Source organism: Pseudonaja textilis, chromosome Z (genome assembly GCF_049901715.1).
Source record: "Pseudonaja textilis isolate UNSWEBS1 chromosome Z, rPseTex1.2, whole genome shotgun sequence".
Classification (NCBI taxonomy): Eukaryota; Metazoa; Chordata; class Lepidosauria; order Squamata; family Elapidae; genus Pseudonaja; species Pseudonaja textilis.
In genome coordinates this window covers 107,554,520-107,576,297 of record NC_142008.1, presented here as the reverse complement: position 1 = coordinate 107,576,297, position 21,778 = coordinate 107,554,520, and the positions used below count along the sequence as shown (strand labels likewise).

The 21,778-nt window shown below is 37.6% G+C and overlaps 1 protein-coding gene across 1 annotated transcript in view; it reads right to left on the bottom strand.

Annotated features, from left to right (window-relative positions):
- The window catches only part of LOC148124227 (vomeronasal type-2 receptor 26-like), a 40,537-nt gene extending 18,965 nt beyond the window's left edge, over positions 1-21,572 (bottom strand). The window contains exon 1 of the mRNA XM_087916064.1: positions 21,154-21,572. Coding sequence (XP_087772190.1) covers positions 21,154-21,572 — 419 coding nt within the window. The remainder of the gene's footprint in view (positions 1-21,153) is intronic.
- Positions 21,573-21,778: the final 206 nt, after the last annotated feature.

The following is a 21,778-nucleotide window of genomic DNA, read 5'->3' as shown; positions in this document are numbered from 1 at the left end:
ACAGGTAGGATGGAGGAAAAAGTGGAAAGTATCCAACAGATGATGGGAAAATATGAGGAGAGACTTCAAAAAGTTGAAGAGGGGGGCAAACAAAGACAGGAGAAGATTGGATATATTGATAATAGATTAACAGTGATTGAACAAGAAAAAAGTGAGATGTTGAAGTGGGAGTTGGATAGATCAGAATTTTATCTCAGATTTCAAAATATAGAAGAAGAAAAGGACAAGATCTGGCTGAGATAATGGTAGGAATCTTGGCGGATGCGCTGGAGATAACAGAAGAGAAGATGATGGATGGAATAGATGAGATATATCGAGTTTTTACAAGATATGCGATGAGAAATAACCTACCCAGAGAAGTTCATATTAGATTTATTAAAAAATCTATGAAGACACAAGTATTACAAGTGGCAAGAGAGAAGACATTGAAATACAAAGGTAAAGAAATTTTGGTTTTAAAACAAATACCTAGAAGAGTGAGAGAGATGAGAAGAGAATATCGATTCCTGACCAAAAGGTTATTGGAAAAAGAGGTGTCTTACAGATGGTTGATCCCAGAAGGATTGATGTTTACGTGGCAGGAACAGAGACATAGAATTGATTCAATTGAGAAAGCAGAACTGTTTTATGCAGAAGTTTTTGGAGGGAGAGAAGGAGGGGCAGGAAAGGAGGTTCCACCAATTGAATCCCAAGAGGAACAAATGGAGATTGGAAAAGAAGAAGGTGCAGTAGGTGGACAAGTGGATATTAAAGATCAACGTGAAGCAAGACCCACGAGAGTGGTTAAATCTAAATATAAAACATAATCATGGAAGAGAAAAAACTGATTACAATGAATATAAATGGACTGAATTCAGCTGCTAAGAGAAGGAAGATTTTCCATAAATTAATGAAACTAAAGTTTGACATAATTTGCTTACAAGAAGTTCATATTAAAAAGCAACATGAACAATTGTTATCACAACCAAAATTAGGGAAATTGTTTACCTCTTTGACCCAATCTAAGAAAAGAGGGGTGGTCTTATATATTAAAGAGGCCATCCCAGCAAAAATGATTTATACAGATGATGATGGGAGAATATTAATGGTAGAAATAATGGACAATAATAGAAAGATACTTTTGACTGCAATTTATGCTCCGAATGATAAACAGGAAGAATTCTATAAAAAACTACATACTAAGATGGCTGAACTGGACTATGCTAATACAATTATGATGGGAGACTTTAATGGAATTGTGGATAATAAACTTGATTATATTGCAATAGCAGTAAAACATAATAGAAAAACTCTTCCTAAATCCTTTTTTAAAATGATAGATGAATTAACTTTAAAAGACATATGGAGAGAAAGAAATAATAAACTTAAGCAATTTACGTTTTATTCAAATAGGCATCTATCATGGTCCAGACTGGATATGATTTGGATCTCAACAGATTTAATGTCTAGTATCCAAGAAGTAAATATTGAAACAAGTAATTGGGCTGACCACAACCCATTGACAATTAAATGGAAGGGACAAAGGAAAAGATCGAGATGGACATTAAATAATACTATTTTAAAGGATAAGGAATTTATACAATGGATGGAGAAAGAATTGCCCTTTTTCTTTAAAGAGAATAGAAAAGAAGACACTTCAATACAGAAAGTTTGGGACACAATGAAGGCTTATGCTAGAGGCTTGATAATAGACTATACAAGAAAAAAGAATATTAGGAAAAGGCAAACTTTTAAAGCCTTGGATGATGAATATAAAAGACTTGAAAAAGAATTACAGAAAATACCACACAGAAAAGATGTCAAACTGAAACTGGATATAACTAAACATAAAATGGACTTAATAGAGAAAGAAGAACTGGCACAGAAAATTAGGAATGCTAAACAGAATTATTTTGAGGATGCAAATAAGCCAGGTAGATGGCTAGCATACAAACTGAGAAAGGAGAAAGAATCGAGGAAAATACTGCAGTTAATAGATGACCAAGGTAAAACTTGTCATGGCAGCAAAGAGAAAAAAAGAAATTATTTATGATTTTTATAAACATTTGTATAAGAAAGAAGATATTGATGAGGAGAAAGTTAAACAATACCTGCAGAATGTAAATCTACCTAAGATACCTAAAGAGATTGAAGAAATGCTAGAAAGCAATATAACAATGATGGAGTTAAGTCAAGCACTTAAGAAACAAAATAATGGAAAGGCACCAGGTCCAGATGGATTTCCTGTAGAATTTTATAAAACCTTTCAAGAATTATTGTGTATTCCACTGTTAGAAGTTATGAATGAAGTTATGGTAAAAAGATAATTCCTAAAACATGGTCAGAGGCTTATATTACACTTATTCCAAAAGAGGAGGCGGATCTACTTCAAATCAAGAATTATAGACCGATTTCCTTATTAAACGCAGATTATAAAATTTTTGCTTCAATATTAGCAGAAAGACTTAAAAAGTATTTGAATAACTTTATTCACCCAGATCAAAATGGGTTTCTGCCAAAGCGACAAATTAGAGATAATATGAGAGTAATTTTGGACACCTTGGAATATTATGAGGCACACCCTGAAAAGCAAATGGCTTTGATATTTTTAGATGCTCAAAAGGCATTTGATAATGTAAATTGGAGGTTTATGGTACTTTTAATGGAACAGATGAGCTTTGCTAGAAGATTTATTCAAGCAATAGAAGCAATTTATAGTGAACAAACAGCTAAGGTAATGATGGAGGGAGAACTTACAGATTCTATTAATATAAGAAAAGGTACAAGACAATGCTGTCCTCTTTCGCCTTTGTTATTTGTATTGACTTTGGAAGTGTTGAATAGAAATATCAGAGAAGATAAAACTATAAAAGGAATGAAAATCAAAAAGGAAGAATTCAAACTACAAGCTTTTGCAGATGACCTAGTCTTCATCCTGGAAGATCCTATAGAAACAGCCTCAAGCTATTGGAAAAGATAGAGGGCCTATGGGGAGGTGGCTGGTTTGAAAATAAATAAAGATAAAACAAAGATTTTGTCAAAGAATATGTTGCTGAAACAAAGAGAAGAGCTGGCAGAACTGTTAAAAATTCAAGTTACAAACAAGGTTAAGTATTTGGGGATATACTTGACGTCAAGATGTAGTACATTGAAGGAGAACAATTATATTAAACTTAAACAACAGATAGCCCAAGATTTGAAAAAATGGGAAAACTTACAACTGTCATTAATAGGAAGGATTTCAACAATTAAGATGAACATTTTACCCAGAATCTTATTTTTGTTTCAAACAATACCAATTAGGCTTGGAAAAGAATACTTTGAGGATTTAAATAAAATTGTTTTGAAGTATATATGGCAAGGCAAGAAAGCAAGAATAAAGTTAAAGCTTTTACAGGATGCTAGATTTAGAGGAGGGTTTGGTCTGCCTAATTGGGAGTTGTACTACCAAGCTGCAAATTTGACGTGGGTTAAAGAATGGATAACATTAAGGAAAACCAGATTGTTGACATTAGAAGGTCATGATTTGTTGTTGGGCTGGCATGCTTTTTTATGGTACAAGGAACCAAAACACAGGGTATTTTAGAAGACATTATATACCGGAGTCTCTGTGGTTAAATTGGGAGAAGACAAAAAAACAGTGTTATTTGAAAATTCCAGTTTGGTTATCGACGATAGAAGCGTTCTCTTATCCTATAATTTATAAAAGGAACAAACAGTTAGTTATGGGGAATTACTAGATGAAAAGGGTGAACTTAAATCGATGCAAAAACTAGAAGAACAAGGTATACAGATGAATTGGTTTTCATATCTGCAAATACATTCAAAGTACTATGAGGATTCCAAAGCAGAGGGATTTTATGATAAGCAAACTGATTTAGATAAGATTTTGATGGGTACTGATGAAAAGGTGATTAAAAGCTGTATGGTTATTTATTGGAAATTAAGCTGGAGGAAGAACAAGTTAAAGAAACTATGATTGTGGGGAGGAATTTTGGATATGGGATTGATTTAGAGAAATGGCAGAATTTATGGTTGCAAAATTATAAAATGACAATGTCTACAGCCTATAAAGAAAATTTGTATAAGATGTTTTACAGGAGGCATTTTCCCCGACAAGGATAGCAAGAATGTTCAAGAATAAATCTGAAAAATGCTGGAAGTGTCATCAGAAACCTGGTTCATACTACCATATGTGGTGGACTTGTGAGGATGCTAGAAAATATTGGACTAAAATCCACATGTGGTTGGAAAAAATGACAAAGAAGCATATAGACTTGAAACCGGAGTTTTTTTTATTGGGAATCCTACCAGATACCTATAGTAAAGAGTTGAAATATTTGATTGTAAATGTATTGACTGCTGCTAGGATTGTATTTGCAAAAAATTGGAAAAATGAGAAAATTCCATTGCAAGAAGAAGTTGTAAAGAAAATATTGGAATGTGCTGAGATGAGTAGATTGACTTTTGAAATTAGAGAGCAAGAAGATAAACAATTTTATATAGTTTGGGATCTCTTCTATCAATGGTTGAATGGTGAAATACTAAAATATAAAGGTTAGACAATAAGAAATAATATTGATTTTATTTTTCTTTTCTTCTTATTGGTGTTTGATACTATATTTATATAATAGTTTTCTGTTTCTTTTTTTTTCTTTTCTTTTCTATTTAGGAGAGAATTGGTATGATTATAAGACTTGTTTTAGAATAAATTATTTAAAATATAGTTATCTCATAAAGGCATGATCGAATAAAAGTTTAGTCAAATTTCTTTTTTTTTTTAATAGTGATACTATGATTTATAAATTTGTATTGATAATAAGAGTATTATATAAGGTAATTGTAATTGTGACTATGAGATGAATGCACAAAACTGATGGACCAACCAACTTACTGTTTGTATAAAAATATGGGGGAGCTGATGCTTTTATGTTTTGTTGTTGTGTTTGTATGTTAAAAAACAATAAAAAATTTATATATTAAAAAAAAAAAAGAAGTACTACAGACAAAACCAGTAAGATACTACACAGGCATCACATCAAGACTGCCTTCAAAACAGACAGAAAAATAGCAGCCATCCTAAGAAACCCCAAAGATAAAATTGACCTGGAAAACCAAGGCATATATGAAGTCCCCTATGCATCATGCCCTGCCACATACATTGGACAGACCAATAGAAGAATAAATACCCGCCTGGATGAACACAAAAATGCAGTAAAAACCTGGAACACACTTCCTCACTAGTCCAACACATGGAAGCCACAGGTCATAGCATCAACTTCAATGGCACCAAAACTCTAGCCACTATAGAAAACCCCAGCTACAGAATTATCAGAGAAGCCATAGAGATTGAAAAAAGACCTGAAAGCATGAATAGAAGAGATGACTCAACCAGACTGTCAATTATTTGGAAGCCTGCACTCACAAATAAAAAAATATCCACACCACAAGCCAGCCAAAATCCTGGGCACAAACAGAACCCCCATATCTCCAGCTCAAACACAGCCCAGCCAGGCACCCAGATGAAACCTAGGTTCCTAATAAATGATAGCTATTCATTTACTCGGAGCCAAGCTGCACTAAAAAGCCTCCAATACAGGAAACACGATGTTGCCAGCCAATCAAGACAAAAAAAAGCTACAAAACAGACAGAAGATATTAGAAACACCAATCAAGCAGAACACAGCAAAGTCCAAGACCAATAAACACAGACCAAGGCTCCCAACCAATCAGGATGTAGAAAAAAACATTCTGGCACAGCAGTAGGCTAGCACCAAATTTAAAACAGAAACGACTATGAAAGTCTGACTCACAGACAAACAGTATACAGAAGCCTGATGATGGCAGATGAGATTCTGCCGAAACGTTGCTACAACTTTAAAAGCACAACTATAATGACATGGGAAAATACCCGAACAAAGCTGAATACCATACATATAAATATCTGCAAAAACTTAAGAAAACATATGTTTATGTATATGTATATGTATAACAATAGTAAATGAAATAATTATTCTATCTGAGTTCAGCTCTGCCATTAATATTGATAGCAATCTTTTACATTTACATGCCATAACATGGATAGCATTATAGACAGCATAACTGTGAAATCCCCTGCACTGCCTGCCCTACCACATACATTGGACAAACTAACAGAAGAATAAATGCACGCATTGAAGAACATAAGAACTCAATCAAAAAAGAAGAAACGACCTCTTCTTTGGTCCAACACCTCAAAGCCACAGGACATGAAATTGATTTTAAAAATACCAGAACTATCGCCAAAACCGAACACTTCAACAGCAGAATAATCAGAGAAGCCATAGAGATAGAAAACGCCCACACAGCATGAACAAACGAGATGACACCTCCACGCCTTCCAGCCATTTGGAAACCCGCCCTCATGAACAGACGAGTACCTAACATGAAGAAGGACACCAGACCCACACCCATGAGAGCCACACAAGATGCCACCACCACACTTCCATGTAGAAAACAGACTCTCACCCACTCAGAAAATGAGACACGACCATGGACCAGAAGCTGCACTACAGCTGCATCACCTACCCACTTCAAACCCCTCCGAGCCATACATGAAGCAAACCGACACCCACTATGAAGATGCAGCAGGACCACGAACTAGAAGCCAAACAGCAAGATCACAACTCACCAGCTCAAATCCCCCAGCAACTAATACTAACCGGAGCACAACCAAGCCCCACCTGAACAGAACACGCCTCCAACCAATCAGAACACGCCTAACCCCCAACCAATCAGAACACAACCAAACCCCCTACCAATGAGAACACACCCCACCCAATCAGAACACAGCCAAGCCCCCACCCAATCAAGTCCCACCCCCACTGGCAGTTAAAGGAGGAAGCAGCTGCAATCTCACATTACTCTGAGAAGCACAGAGCCGGAGACAGAAGCCTGAAGATGATGAATGAGACTTCATCGAAACGTTGCCTAGATACTTCAATCTTACGCGGGAGAAAACCCGAACAACCAAAGATCCACATATAAATACCCGAGAACCTCAGAAAACAAATATTGCACCTCTACGGGAGGAAACCCACCATCTGACCAGGACTTATGAAAAACTTGAAGTCCAAAGAGCCTCCATTTTATGTGACCTTGCATTCCTATGCAACTGCCGAGATCAAAATTTAATTCCCACAAGCTTCCAATTGAAATTCCACACCAACACAGCAGCCACCAAACGCATCCTTAAAAGAACAGAACTGGCCCTAATTAGAAATGAACTTCACACGAAAAGGTTTCTCCTAGACCAAATCAACAAAGATCTCCTCACACTCCACCTCAGACTCAGCAACAAGATTCACCCCCTACTTTGGGACAAATCTAAACAACTCGCTGTCTGGAGAGCAGAAACACAGACCACCCTCAAGACAGACACACACCAACAAACTCAGGAAACTACAACAATGCCAGAAACCAACTCCCCCTCCCCCACAGCCACACATGAAACAAACATTGCACAACATCTCAGACAAGATCCTCACTGAAGCTGAAACCAAGGTCCTTTCAAAAGGATTCAACTTTGCTGTCGCTCCCAAACACATCCCCACAGAAACCATCATATGGGAGTTGAAACCAGCCTGACCAAAACCAACCCTGATGATGCTAACAAAATCAGACTCGAAATCACCAACATCCTCTGCACTAGCAAACCACCCAAAAGCAACTTATCCAAAGAAGAACAAACTGCACTACGTAACCTGAAAGAAGACACCAGCATAATAATCCTACCAGCAGACAAGAGGCACGCGACAGTGGTTATGAACACATCTGACTACCAAACCAAGCTAACCAACCTACTCCAAGACCCCACATACAAACCCCTAAAGACAGACCCCACCACCTACCTAGAAAAACTACCAAATCCAAAATAAAAGCCTCCCCGTCAGTGAAGTAATCCAGCAAAGAATCATACCCAGAGAAAAATCATCCAGATGCCCCAAGCTTTATGGTCTCCCCAAAATACACAAAGAAGGAACCCCACTCAGACCAATAGTCAGCTCCATAGGCTCACCTCTACAAAACCTAGCCAAATTTCTCGCCAAACAACTACAACCTTATGCAGAATCCATCAACTCACACGTAAGAAACTCATTCCAGTTCATCGAGATCATAAAGAAACAAAACTTACAACCTAGCGACCTACTAGTAAGACTTCGATGTCATATCCCTCTTCACCCAAGTGCCAATAAAAGAAGCCTTGACAGCCATCCAAAACAAATACAACCCCCAAGCACATCCTAGATCTAACCAACCACTGCCTATCCAATACATACTTCACCTACAATGGACAAAAATACAAACAAATAGAAGGAGCACCCATGGGATCACCCTCTCACCTGTCATCGCTAACCTCTACATGGAACACTTTGAAACACAAGCTCTAGAAAATACGACCACAAACCCAAACTCTGGCTCAGATACGTAGATGACACCTTCATAATCTGGCCACATGGGAAAGAAAAACTGAACAACTTCCTCACACACCTCAACAGCCTACACCCCAAATACAATTCACCATGGAAACAGAAGCCAACAACCAACTTCCCTTCCTAGACGTCTTGGTATACAAAAGATCCAATGGCTCCTAGGACACACCATCTACCAGAAGAAAACACATACTAACCGCTATCTACATGCACTCTCACACCACCACCCAGCACAGATCAATTCCGTAGCCAAGACACTCATCTCCAGAACAAAATGCTTAGCCGATGAACAACACCAAAAAACCGAACTACACACTCTCACCAACGTACTTACAGCCAATGGATTCCAAAGAAAGAAGATTACCCACCTAATCCAAAAAGAAACCCCAACCAAAATCCAAGACAGAGAACAGGAAAACGGCAAAGCCCTCCTCCCATATATAAAAGGCACTACAGACAAAATTAGCAAGATCCTCCAAAAATACAACATCAAAACAGCATTCTGCACAAACAGAAAAATATCCACCATCCTAAGAAACCCCAAAGACAAAATCGAATTAGAAAACCAAGGAGTATCTACGAAATCCCCTGCACTGCTGCCCTACCACATACATTGGACAAACTAACAGAAGAATAAATGCACGCATTGAAGAACATAAGAACTCAATCAAAAAAGAAGAAACGACCTCTTCTCTGGTCCAACACCTCAAAGCCACAGGACATGAAATTGATTTTAAAAATACCAGAACTATCGCCAAAACCGAACACTTCAACAGCAGAATAATCAGAGAAGCCATAGAGATAAAAAACGCCCACACAGCATGAACAAACGAGATGACACCTCCCGCCTTCCAGCCATTTGGAAACCCGCCCTCATGAACAGGCAGTACCTAACATGAAGAAAGGACACCAGACCCACACCCATGAGAGCCACACAAGATGCCACCACCACACTTCCATGTAGAAAACAGACTCTCACCCACTCAGAAAATGAGACACGACCATGGACCAGAAGCTGCACTACAGCTGCATCACTACCCACTTCAAACCCCTCCGAGCCATACATGAAGCAAACCGACACCCACTATGAAGATGCAGCAGGACCACGAACTAGAAGCCAAACAGCAAGATCACAACTCACCAGCTCAAATCCCCAGCAACTAATACTAACCGGAGCACAACCAAGCCCCCACCTGAACAGAACATGCCTCCAACCAATCAGAACACGGCTAACCCCCAACCAATCAGAACACAACCAAACCCCCTACCAATGAGAACACACCCCCACCCAATCAGAACACAGCCAAGCCCCACCCAATCAAGTCCCACCCCCACTGGCAGTTAAAAGGAGGAAGCAGCTGCAATCTCACATTACTCTGAGAAGCACAGAGCCGGAGACAGAAGCCTGAAGATGATGAATGAGACTTCATCGAAACGTTGCCTAGATACTTGAATCTTACGCGGGAGAAAACCGAACAACCAAAGATCCACATATAAATACCCTTGAGAACCTCAGAAAACAAATATATATATATTTATATATATATATATATATATATATATATATATATATATATATATATATATATATATATATATTAATTATATGTTTTCTGAGGTTCTCACGGATATTTGTATGTGGATCTTTGGTTATTTGGGTTTTTTTTTAAGATCTTATGCGGGAGAAAACCGCTGTGTTCTGATTGGTTGGGGGGCTCGCCGTGTTCTGATTGGCTGGAGGCGTATTCTGTTCAGGTGGGGGCTTGGTTGTGCTCAGGTTAGTCTTAGTTGCTGGGGGATTTGAGCTGGTGAGCTGTGATCCTGCCGCTTGCTTCGAGTCTGCGGGTCGTGCCGTATCTTCATGGTGGGTGTCGGTTTGCTTCATGTATGGCTCGGAGGGGTTTGAAGTGGGTAGTGATGCAGCTGCAGTGCGGCCTCTGGTCCAGACCCACACCCATGAGAGCCACACAAGATGCCACCACCACACTTCCACGTAGAAAACAGACTCACACCCACACAAAAGATGAGACACGACCATGGACCAGAAGCCGCACTGTGGCTACCCACTTCAAACCCCTCCGAGCACTCACAAACAAAAAAATCTCCACACCACAAGCCAGGCAAACACCTGGGCACAGACAGACCCCCCCCCCGATATCTCCAGCTCAAACACACCCCAACCAGGCACCCAGATGAAACCTAGCTTCCTAACTAAAGGCCTCCAATAAAGTAACACAATGTTGCCAGCCAATCAAGAGACAAAAAGAGACAAAAAACAGACAGGAGATATTAGAAACACCAATCAAGCAGAACACAGTGAACTCCAAGACCAATAAACACAGACCAAGACTCCCAACCAATCAGGGTGAAGAAAAAACCATTCTGGCACAGCAATAGGCTGCCCCAAATTTAAATCTGAAACCACTATAAAAGCCTGACTCACAGATGAACACTATACAGAAGCCTGATGATGGCAGATGAGATTCTGCTGAAACGTCGCTACAACTTTAAAAGCACAACTACTATGACGTGGGAAAATACCCAAACAAAGCCGAATGCTATATATGTAAGTACCCGCGAAAACTTAAGAATATATATATATATATATTCAAGAACTTAGTGTGTATTTTTAAGGGAATGTACCAAGCAGAATTCAGTTGATAGTAGTTATGTGTTATAAAATAGAGGTCAAAAAAAGAATAGTATAACTGTAAAGGCATAATTTAAACTTTAAAGAAGATTTGAATGGATAGTAATTAAAAGATACAAAGGTGTTACATTCCAGTCTAGTAATTACAGGGGAAATTTTGTTTTATGAGAAAAAAAATGAAATTGTAAACAGAACAGACAAAAGTATAAAAATATTGATTTGAAAGATACTGAAAAATAGAAAAAGATATGTAAATGAACTTAGAAAGGAATGAGATAATTAAAAATAAGATTACAGAAAGCAAGGAAAGAGAAAAACTATTGAGAAAACTGCAAAAATAGTTATAAGATATGGATTAGAATACATAAGATGAATATGTAATTGATTTATGTCTGTATGGAGAAGTGATAACCCAGGAGCATGCTGTTCTCAAAAAAAGATATTTTATTTGTTTTGTGAAAACCCAAATAAAACTCTATAAAAAAAACAACTGTAAGTTATAGCACCTTTCTCTGGGAAATCTGTTTACTGTCATAGATTATCAATAGAAGTTTATCTTATTAAAAACTACTTTGCCTACTAGTTTAAAGGCAAGTTGATGTCATAAGGGCTTTTTCTTTTCATGAAATAGCAATGGAAAAGTTTGTGTTGCAGTTAGTAGGCATGAGCTTCAAGTTCTATCCCAAACTTATGGACAAGACTCAACAAGTCTTACTACCAGAAATATAATTATAAGAAACTGGTTATTCAAACTTATTCACTAATGGGAAAATATCAATTGTAAGCAATTCTGTAACGAGACACCATCTTAGGCTTTATTAACAGAGGGATAGAACAAGATCACATAAAATGTTAATACCACTTTATAATGCCTTGGTAAGACCACACTTGGAATACTGCATCCAGTTTTGATCACCATGATGTAAAAAAAGATGTTTGATCACCATGATGTAAAAAAGATGTTACAAAGAGTGCAGAGAAGAGTGATAAATATGATTGAGGCTAAAACACATAAAGAATGATTACTGGAATCATTCTTTATGTGTTATATGTACAGGACAAGAAGCCACACATGGAAACTAATCAAGGAGATAAACAACCAAGAACCAAGGAGAAATTTCCTGGCAGTTAGAATTTACAACTTGTTCCAGACATTGTGAATGCTCCAACACTGGAAGTATTTAAGAAGAGATAAAACAACCATTTGTCTGAAATGGTATAGAATTTTCTGCCTGAGTATTGGACTAGAAAACCTCAAAGGTCCCTTCCAATGCTGTTATACTGGAAGGTTTTTTGTTTGCTTGTTTAAGAATGAAATCATGTTTCTGCTGAATAATCTAGCTATTGTTATTTGGTTGTGGTCAATAACATGAACATTTCAGAGCTATTGCTTGAGAATAACACAAAACAGCTTCTTTCTGTGAAGAAAATAAAAGACCATAACAATTGAATGATAACTCCTCCTCATGTCCAAATTATAAATGTCCATTCACTTTATATTATTTTTTTTCCTTTTTTCTTCTTTTCATCTTCCTCATTCATTCTTTCCTCTGTTCTTCTCAAAGACATTTACTAGAATAATTTGTGACTAAATCCTTGGCTAAAAAATATTAAATCCACATGATTCAGGGCAGATAAAGCAACATGTGTCTTATTCCATGTTCTTTTGAATTTAGCTCCATCATTTTCTCAGGAAAATTTCATAACACAACAGTGTTGGAGGTGCCATATCATATGACAACAATCAAGAGTTAATTACAGGATTTGAGATTTCAAACTGGATAACTTGCCAAAATCAGTCTTCTCTTCGAGTCATAGTTAGAAGGATGGATCCTTCGACTTTGCTATTTGGAGGCATAATGATTCAGGATGAAAGCGTTGTATGGCACAAAAAATTTAACCAGGTAGAGAAGAGCCATTTTAAACTACAGAAACCAAGCAGAAGATGGAGTTATGATATACTGAAAACCCACTGTGTTGTTAAGGTATTTAATTGCAAATATTAAATTCATATACATGTATACATTTGTATCAATAAGAAAGTTTGCTATGCTAACATGCTATGCCAACAGTAAAGTAACTACACTATGCTTGTTGGTCTACATTGATTTAACTTTTTTTAGATATGGATGCCTGTATTGACTGTTTAGAAGATTACTATCCAAACATAGGTCAAAACCAATGTATTCCAAAGGTTACCAGCTACCTCTCTTATGAAGAACCCCCTGGAATTACTTTTGTTCTTTCAGCTCTCATTCTTGCTCTCATCACAGCTCTTGTGCTTGGAGGTTTTCTGAAGCACCAGGACACACCCATTGTCAAAGCCAACAACCGAAGCTTTACCTACATTCTTCTCACCTCCCACATCTTCTGCTTTTTCTGCCCCTTCCTATTCATTGGACATCCAAAAAAGTTAACCTGCCTTCTCCGGCAGATGGCTTTTGCTATATTCTTCTCTGTGTGTCTTTCCAGTATTTTGACAAAAACCATTTTAGTTGTTCTAGCCTTTATGGCTATAAGACCAGAATCCAGACTGAGAAGGTGGGTGGGGAAAAAATAACAATTACTATCTTCCTTTTTTTCCCCTTTCTTCAAGTGAGAATTTCAACTCTTTGACTATGTATGGGTCCCCCGTTTCCTGATAGGGATATGCACTCACTGAATGGAAAAATCCTACTGCAGTAGGGTCAACTTTCTTGTTCTTCTGGGTTTTAAGTTATAAGGTCTTCCTCGCTTTTGTCACCTTGAAATGGGTTTCTTTGCCAGAAAGTTACCTAACAGTTTCAATGAAACCAAATTTACCACCTTTAGCATATTGGTCTATTGAAGTGTCTGGGTCTCCTTTGTGCCAACTTACCTTAGCATAAAAGGGAAATATATGGTAGCTGTAGAGATCTACTCTATTTTAAGCTCCAGTGCTGGCTTACTGGTTTGCATCTTTTTCCCTAAATACCACATCCTCTTCTTCAGACCAGAACTGAACAAAGAGCAACTGATTAGGAAAACAAAATCATGTATAAGGATTGAGATGTTTCCTCCTATTTCCCTTTGATTAGACTATTTTTATTAAAGTGTAGGAAGAATTTCCATCAAATATCAGCGTTTTCTAATCAGCTGGATCTTTTACTTATGTCTTTCCTTACTTTTTTCTTTATGCCAGAGCAGTGCAATTATGCATCACAAAGTGAAAGCCACATGTTAAATTATTTAGAGTTTTTAGTCTTTAAAATATGTAAAAAAAAAATTGACCTTCATCTAGTGTTAGCTGAGATACATGTTTTAACAGGAGGGCCTATTGTTTGTTATGCTTGGAATATATTTGGCTGCCTCTCTAATGTCCCAGGTTGCCATCTCTTGAAAAAGGAAACACTTTTTTTCTTGCTCTAGGAAACAGATGGATTGTAAAAACTAAAACTATCACTTGCAAAAACAGGGTAAATAAAAAGGGAGTCCTTGATGTGTCAAAATGGCAATATTGATTGATTAATTTAATAAACATGTAAGCTATTATATTGTGGGTGAGAGATAAAGTGGAAGGCTCTGATTGCTTAGCTTCTTTATCACATTGTTCAGAACAATCATGGCAGCCATGGCAGCTCCTTTTACAGTAGAGCTGCTTGCAGCTACAAACAGTGACGGCTCTTTAATTTCCCCCCGCCGCAGGCCAACCAATCAGAGATGACTATGTAAATATCTATCACCCCTCCCCACCTGGTCCGGTCCACCCAATCCTGTCCTACCTAATGCACGTAATCATGTAGATAGGCAGGACTCTTATGGGTATGACTGGACCTGCACAGTTCTGTCATCAGCTGGTCTTTGAGTTGTTCAAATGGACCCATTGCTTCTCCTTCTCCCTCCATTGGAAACTCCTGGAACCTTCTAGTTAGGGCAGTCATTTTATCTTCACTAGATGCTGCCCTTTTGATCTCTTCCATAGCCTGTTCCTGCCTTTGTGTGTCTGGTAAGTGTCTGCTATTTCCATTCAGTGTTTTCAATGCTATTCTTAGCTTTCCATTTGATAAAATGTGGCTGATTATCATGCTGACCCAAATGGTGATGCGTCACATATTAATATTATGGGTAAGGTCTCGTACTGGATTAGTACGCGATCTGATGTAATTATGTTTATATATTTCTTGGAATGCTGCTTCTTTTTGCCCCCAGGCCCAGGCGGCCTTCTTGTCCAGGAGTCTGTGGAGTGGCTCCACCACTATTGCCTTCTGTGGTAAAAATATGTTGTAGAAGTTAATGAGGCCAATGAAGGCTTGCAAATCTGTTTTGCTGGTTGACCTAGGGGCTTCTTTGATTGCTTTAAATCTAATCTAATGTGAGGGAATCCATGGGGTGGATTCCCTCACATTAGATAGCCCAGGAATTCTACCCTGTTGGCTGCTAGCTGGCATCTTTCTTTTTTTACTTTAAGCCCCACCTCTTTGAATCAGCTTAGGACTTCCATTAAATGTTCTTGTAATAGTTCTTTGTCCTCTGCAGAAATGAGAACATCGTCAAAATAGGGCATCACCCCTTTTATCCCTTGTAATAGTTGTTCCATGAGGATCTGGAATAGCCCCGGGGCAATGCTGATCCCAAATTGTAGACAATTACATTTGAAAGCCCCTCAGTGTGTTATGATTGTTTGGGCTTGTTAGGGATACACCCTAGCAGAATCTGCACGGCAGTCAGGCAGGCAGGCAAAATATGTGAGATAAACGTTTTTGTAGCTTACACTCAGTAAAACAGATACACTGTGCTAGTTAAATAGCTTATTCCAGCAAGAGTTTTAGCATAGTCAAAGAGTCCATATATCATTCATTAATTCAATCCATCCGGGGGTTATTCAGTTGCAAATTCTAGTGTCGAAAAAGAGGTCAGTAAACTTACAAATATCAGTCCAGTAATATATCTCCTTGCAGTAGAGATATGAAGAAGTCACACCTCCTTTCTTCCTTCAGCAACTTAGCAGTAGGGAAAACACGCAGTTAGCAAACCATCAATCCATCAAACCAGCAATTGTCAGCAAGCATCAGGTTCTCTTGCTCCCTCTTATGGTGGTTTCATACCGCACCCAAAATTACATGCTTTGCAGTTTAAAGTGACACACATTTAAACTTACTATCATAGTTTATATATATTACTTTACCCAAACTACGTTAGGTAACCTTGTTATTCCTAACATTCTCCCCTTTTGGGTAATATAATAATATATATATCTATTTACAACCTTAACCCATAGTCATCACAACTCTCTTTGTGTTTGACTGCACCTTGGGCTTTTGTAAATTGATCGGCAATATTTTGTTCAGTCAAACAATATTCCAATCTTATTAAACCATTTTTTACCGATTGCCTTACATTCAGATATCTAAGATCTGTATGCTTAGATCTCGTTTTCACAGCAATATTTGTAGCCATCTGTATGGCTGCTTGATTGTCCTCATACACAACAATGGAATCTTTAACAGTTACTCCCATATCCAATAGTAACTGTTTATACAGAATTAAATCAGTACATAATAAAGATAGACATGAAAATTCTGCTTCCATTGTGGACATACTTATGTGTTGCTGTCTAATTGACCTCCAACCAATCAATGCTTTACCTAACAGTATAGCCATTCCTGAAGTTGATTTCCTAGTGTTTATGTCTGTTGCAAAACTTGCATCAGCATATGCACTTAAAATCAAATCATCTTTTGGCTCCAAATACAATGCATAATGCATTGTTCTTTTAAGATATCTTAAGATACGCTTTGTCACTTGCCAGTGTCGTTCAGTGGGTTCAGCGTTGAATCGAGCCAATTGATTAATGCTATAGGCAATATCTGGCCTTGACCAATTACTAATGTATGATAAACTTCCAATTAGCGATTGATATATAGTCTTATCGAATTTTGAACTTTGAGCATCAGTGTGGCCAAATTCCTTACCCATTGGAGTTTTTGCCAGCTTACAAAGTTCCATCTTGTATGTTTTTAGTAATTGATAAATTTTATCCTCTTGAGATATCTTATAGCCATTGTTGGTTTTATTTATTGTCAATCCTAAATACTGTTTTATCTCTCCTAATTGCTTTAATTTTATCCTCTTACCTAATAATGATATTATTTCAGTAGCTTCATTATTAGTTTTTGTAATTAAAGCAATATCATCTGTAAACAACAATAATAATGACACTATTCCATTTGTCTCTTTCTTAAATAAACATGGATCAGCTAAACCTGCTTTAAACCCTATATTGTTTAACTCCTTAACAATATATTGGTTCCATTCAAAACCAGATTGTTTTAATCCATAGAGACTCTTTTTCAGTTTCCAATAGTCATTATTAGTTTTATCATCCTTAATTCCTACAGGTTTCTTTAGGTATATAGTGTGCTGCAATGGTGCATGCAGATAAGCAGTTTCTACATCTAAATGATTTATGATATAGTTTTTCTTAGCTGCCCACACTAAAGCTGCTCTCAAGGTTGTTGCTTTTAGACTTGATGCAAACACTTCATCATAATCACATGCAGTTTGATTAAATCCTTGAGCTACCAACCTAGCCTTATGGGTAACAGTCCCATTTTTACCTGTTTTTAATTTAAATATCCATTTACAGCCAATGGACTTTTCACCTGGAGGTAATTTAACATTCTCATAAACTCCCATCTGTTTTAATGAATTTAGTTCCTTTTCCATTTGTCTATGCCAATTTTCTTGATCCTTTGCAGGATACATTCTAAGTTCTTCCACAGTAGTTGGAACTTTACTAACTTGGCAAACTACACTTGCTTGGTACCTGTCAGGTGGTCTGGTTTCACGTGTTGACTGTCTAGGTATTACAGGGCTTACAGGTGGACTTTCATGTACTACCTGTTCCTGGTTATCCATTTCTTCCTGTTTACCTATTTCTTCCTGTTCTGGTCCTATTTGCTCTTCCTTTACTTCCTCTTTAATTTGAATTTTCTTATTACTGATATGGTGGTTTGGTCTTTTGTAGGTTTCTATAATTACATCCTTGCTTGAATCTTGCTCCAGTTTTTCCCATCTTACATGTTCAAGGAATTGTGCACTAGCACTACAGTAAACTCTAGATGTACCTTTTTCCCAGAACCTGTATGATTTGTGGTTAGATTCATAACCTACAAAAAATAATCTTTTAGCCCTATGCTGCCCCTTATGTCTCAGTTGTGTAGGAATATGCACCCATACTGGTGCTCCAAATGTGTGCATGTAGCTTAGGTCAGGTTTTCTACCATGCCACCGTGTGAATGGTAATTCACCTGTTGTTGAGTTAACAACATTATTCAATATATGATTACCACACATTATTGCTTCTCCCCACAAATTTTCAGGTAATCCTGAATCCGACAACATAGTACGAGCCATTGCCTGTATTGTTTGGCCTCGTCTTTCTATAAAGGAATTATGTTGTGGCCTATATGGTGCAGACTTTTTATGTTCTACACCTGCCATCTTCAGTCTATTTTGGAATTTATTATTTGTAAATTCCGTACCATTATCAGTTACAAGAGTTACTAGTTTCCTTTTAGTTTTTCTTTCTGCAAACTTTAACCAATTAAAGAAATTCTGATATGTTTCCTTTTTACTCTTCATTAAATAACAGAAACCATATCTAGAATAATGATCCATTATACTTAATATATAACGAGCACCTCCCACACTTGTTTTTTTAGGACCTATAATATCAGCAAATACGACCTCTAGAGGCTCTTTAGTCTTAAATCCATTAATTCTATTTGCTGGTATTACCTTTCTTTTTTCTTGACTGCAAGCATTGCAGTGCAAATACTTACTGCAAGGCTTCAGTTTTATACCTTTAGACAGTTCAACCGTTTGCTTGAGCATTTTAAAATTTATATGCCCTAAACGTCTGTGTAACAAATGTATGCATTCATCATGAGGTTTAACATTATTATACACTGTGTTAGCCACCTCTAATTGATTATCATTTAACACATACAATTCACCTTTTAAAGTTGCAGTCACTTTTTTACCTTCCTTTTCTATTATGCAGTTTTCTCCCCTAAAGGTAACTATATAACCTAGTTTAATCAAAACTCTAACCGAAAGCAAATTAAACTTAAGTTGTGGTACATATAACATTTTTACATTTTCTTGTATGCAAGAACAATATGCAGTACCTTGACCTTTTGCTTTCAGTTTCCAGCCATTAGCTAACGATATCTGTTGTGAACTCGTGGACATCTTAATAAATCTTTTCTTATCTTTCGTTATGCAGTGCGATGCTCCACTATCTACAACCCAAAAATTATTATTGTTCACAGTTTGGTTGCTATACATGGCTAACTCTTAGCCTTTTTTATCCTTTTGATGCCTTTTTGCATTCTGGCTGGCATTGTGGCTTTTTACTTTCTTGCAGAATCTAGCCAAATGTCCTTTTCTTCCACAATTAAAACATTTTCTAATTGTGTAGGCTGATGAAGATAATTTCTCTTCTTGTGGTTGTTCCCTTCTCAGTTGATCCCTTTCAAGCCTTCTCCTGGCTTCTTCAATTAATCTGCCAGTAATGTCAGTTAATGTGAGATTATCTTTTGGCAGTACTTCCAGTGAAGTTACATAGTCATCATAGCTCTCATCTAACAAAGACAAAATTATATAAACCTGATGTAGTTCAGTGAAGATAAGTTCTTTTTCATGCAGTTCCTGAAAAATCCTCTTCATAGTGTTTATATCAGTCAACATGTCTCCATTCTTTTGAAGATGTGTTCTGAACAGCTTCCGTGTAAGATTTATATGTGATCCTACACTGTCTCGAACATAAATCTTCCTTAAATTCTCCCAACATTTCGCAGCTGTTTCTTCTCCACGAATACGGACAACCTGCTGGTCACAGAGTGTCAGTCCTATTATACAGAGAGCTTGCTCATTCTTCAGTTTATATTCTTGTATTTTCTGGGCATCATCCTCATCTTCCGGATCCCAAGCATCTACCTCTGGTAGGTTTTGAATTATACTCCACAAACCTTCTCTGCGTAGAAGTAGGCTGCATTTCATAGACCATGAAACATAGTTTGTTCCATTCAGTTTGGATATTAGAGACAAACTTTGTAAATTGACCTGCCATCTTTCTCTGGATATTAAAATATAATTAATAAAACACAGCTGTCTGTTTACAGTATTGTGTAACTACACTAACTCTCACTTTATATAAGCCTGTTATATCCTGGTTAGTCTGACTGTGCAGTGTTAGGGATACACCCTAGCAGAATCTGCACGGCAGTCAGGCAGGCAGGCAAAATATGTGAGATAAACGTTTTTGTAGCTTACACTCAGTAAAACAGATACACTGTACTAATTAAATAGTTTATTCCAGCAAGAGTTTTAGCATAGTCAAACAGTCCATATATCATTCACTAATTCAGTCCGTCCAGGGGTTATTCAGTTGCAAATTCCAGTGTCGAAAAAGAGGTCAGTAAACTTACAAATATCAGTTCAGTAATATATCTCCTCGCAGTAGAGATATGAAGAAGTCACACCTCCTTTCTTCCTTCAGCAACTCAGCAGTAGGGAAAACATGCAGTTAGCAAACCATCAATCCATCAAACCATCAATCGTCAGGAATCGTCAGGTTCTCTTGCTCCCTCTTATGGCGGCTTCACACCGCACCCAAAATTACATGCTTTGCAATTTAAAGTGACACACACTTAAACTTACTATCATAGTTTATATATATATTATTTTACCCAAACTACGTTAGGTAACCTTGTTATTCCTAACAGGGCTTCTGCTGTCTCATCATCTACTGGCAATTGCTGGTAGGCTTGTGCGAGATTGAGCTTTGCAAAAATCTTCCCCTGCCCCAGGGAGTGTAAAAGGTGTTGCATCACTGGTACGGGGGATGCACTCTGTTATAGGCCATGGTTAAGTGTGGCTCAATAATCAGCACAGATGCACAGAGACCCATCTATAGGTGTGACAATAGGTGTTTCCCATTTTGCATGGTCTATGGGTTCTATTATTCCTTGGGAAATGAGCTTATCTAACTACTCGTCTATTTTTGGTTTAAGTGCGAATAGGACTCACCTCGCTTTTAGTCTGATTAGGGCTATGTTTGGGTCTATGTTGAAGGAAATTGGGAACGCCAAATACTTGTCCAATTTTCTATCGAACACATCCCGGAATTCCTCCATAAGGTTGTCTTCCCATTTGCTTTCAGTGATGCTGTATATTCCAGTGAAGTTGATCCCCAAAGGCTTGAACCACTTGAGTCCCAGCAGGCTTGGCTGGTTCCAGTCGACCGCAGTTAAAGGCAGAATTCCAGAGTAGTTACATAAAGTCACTCGGAATTTCCCTATGCCAATGACAGGAATCTTGTTCCCTTGATAGTCTTTCAGGATTAGTTTCTGTTTGTGCAACTGGTCTTGTGTCAGATTGGGGATTACACTTTTGATAGTGTCCCACGACACCATTGATAGAAGAGATCCGGAATCCACTTCCAGCATGGTTTACCTTCTATAGTTAATTGCACACTGACCTTTCTGGCATTTGTCGTGCTGGAATGGTCCACTGTCATGGTCTGGTGTGTTCTGCTCCTTGCCGTGGTTGTTTCATCGGCTCTGGCTGAATTGGCTCTGTCAGTTCTCAGTTTGATTCTCTCAGCTCCTTGGAGGTGTGCCTTGTCTTGGCCTTCTGCTGTTGGGCTTGAATG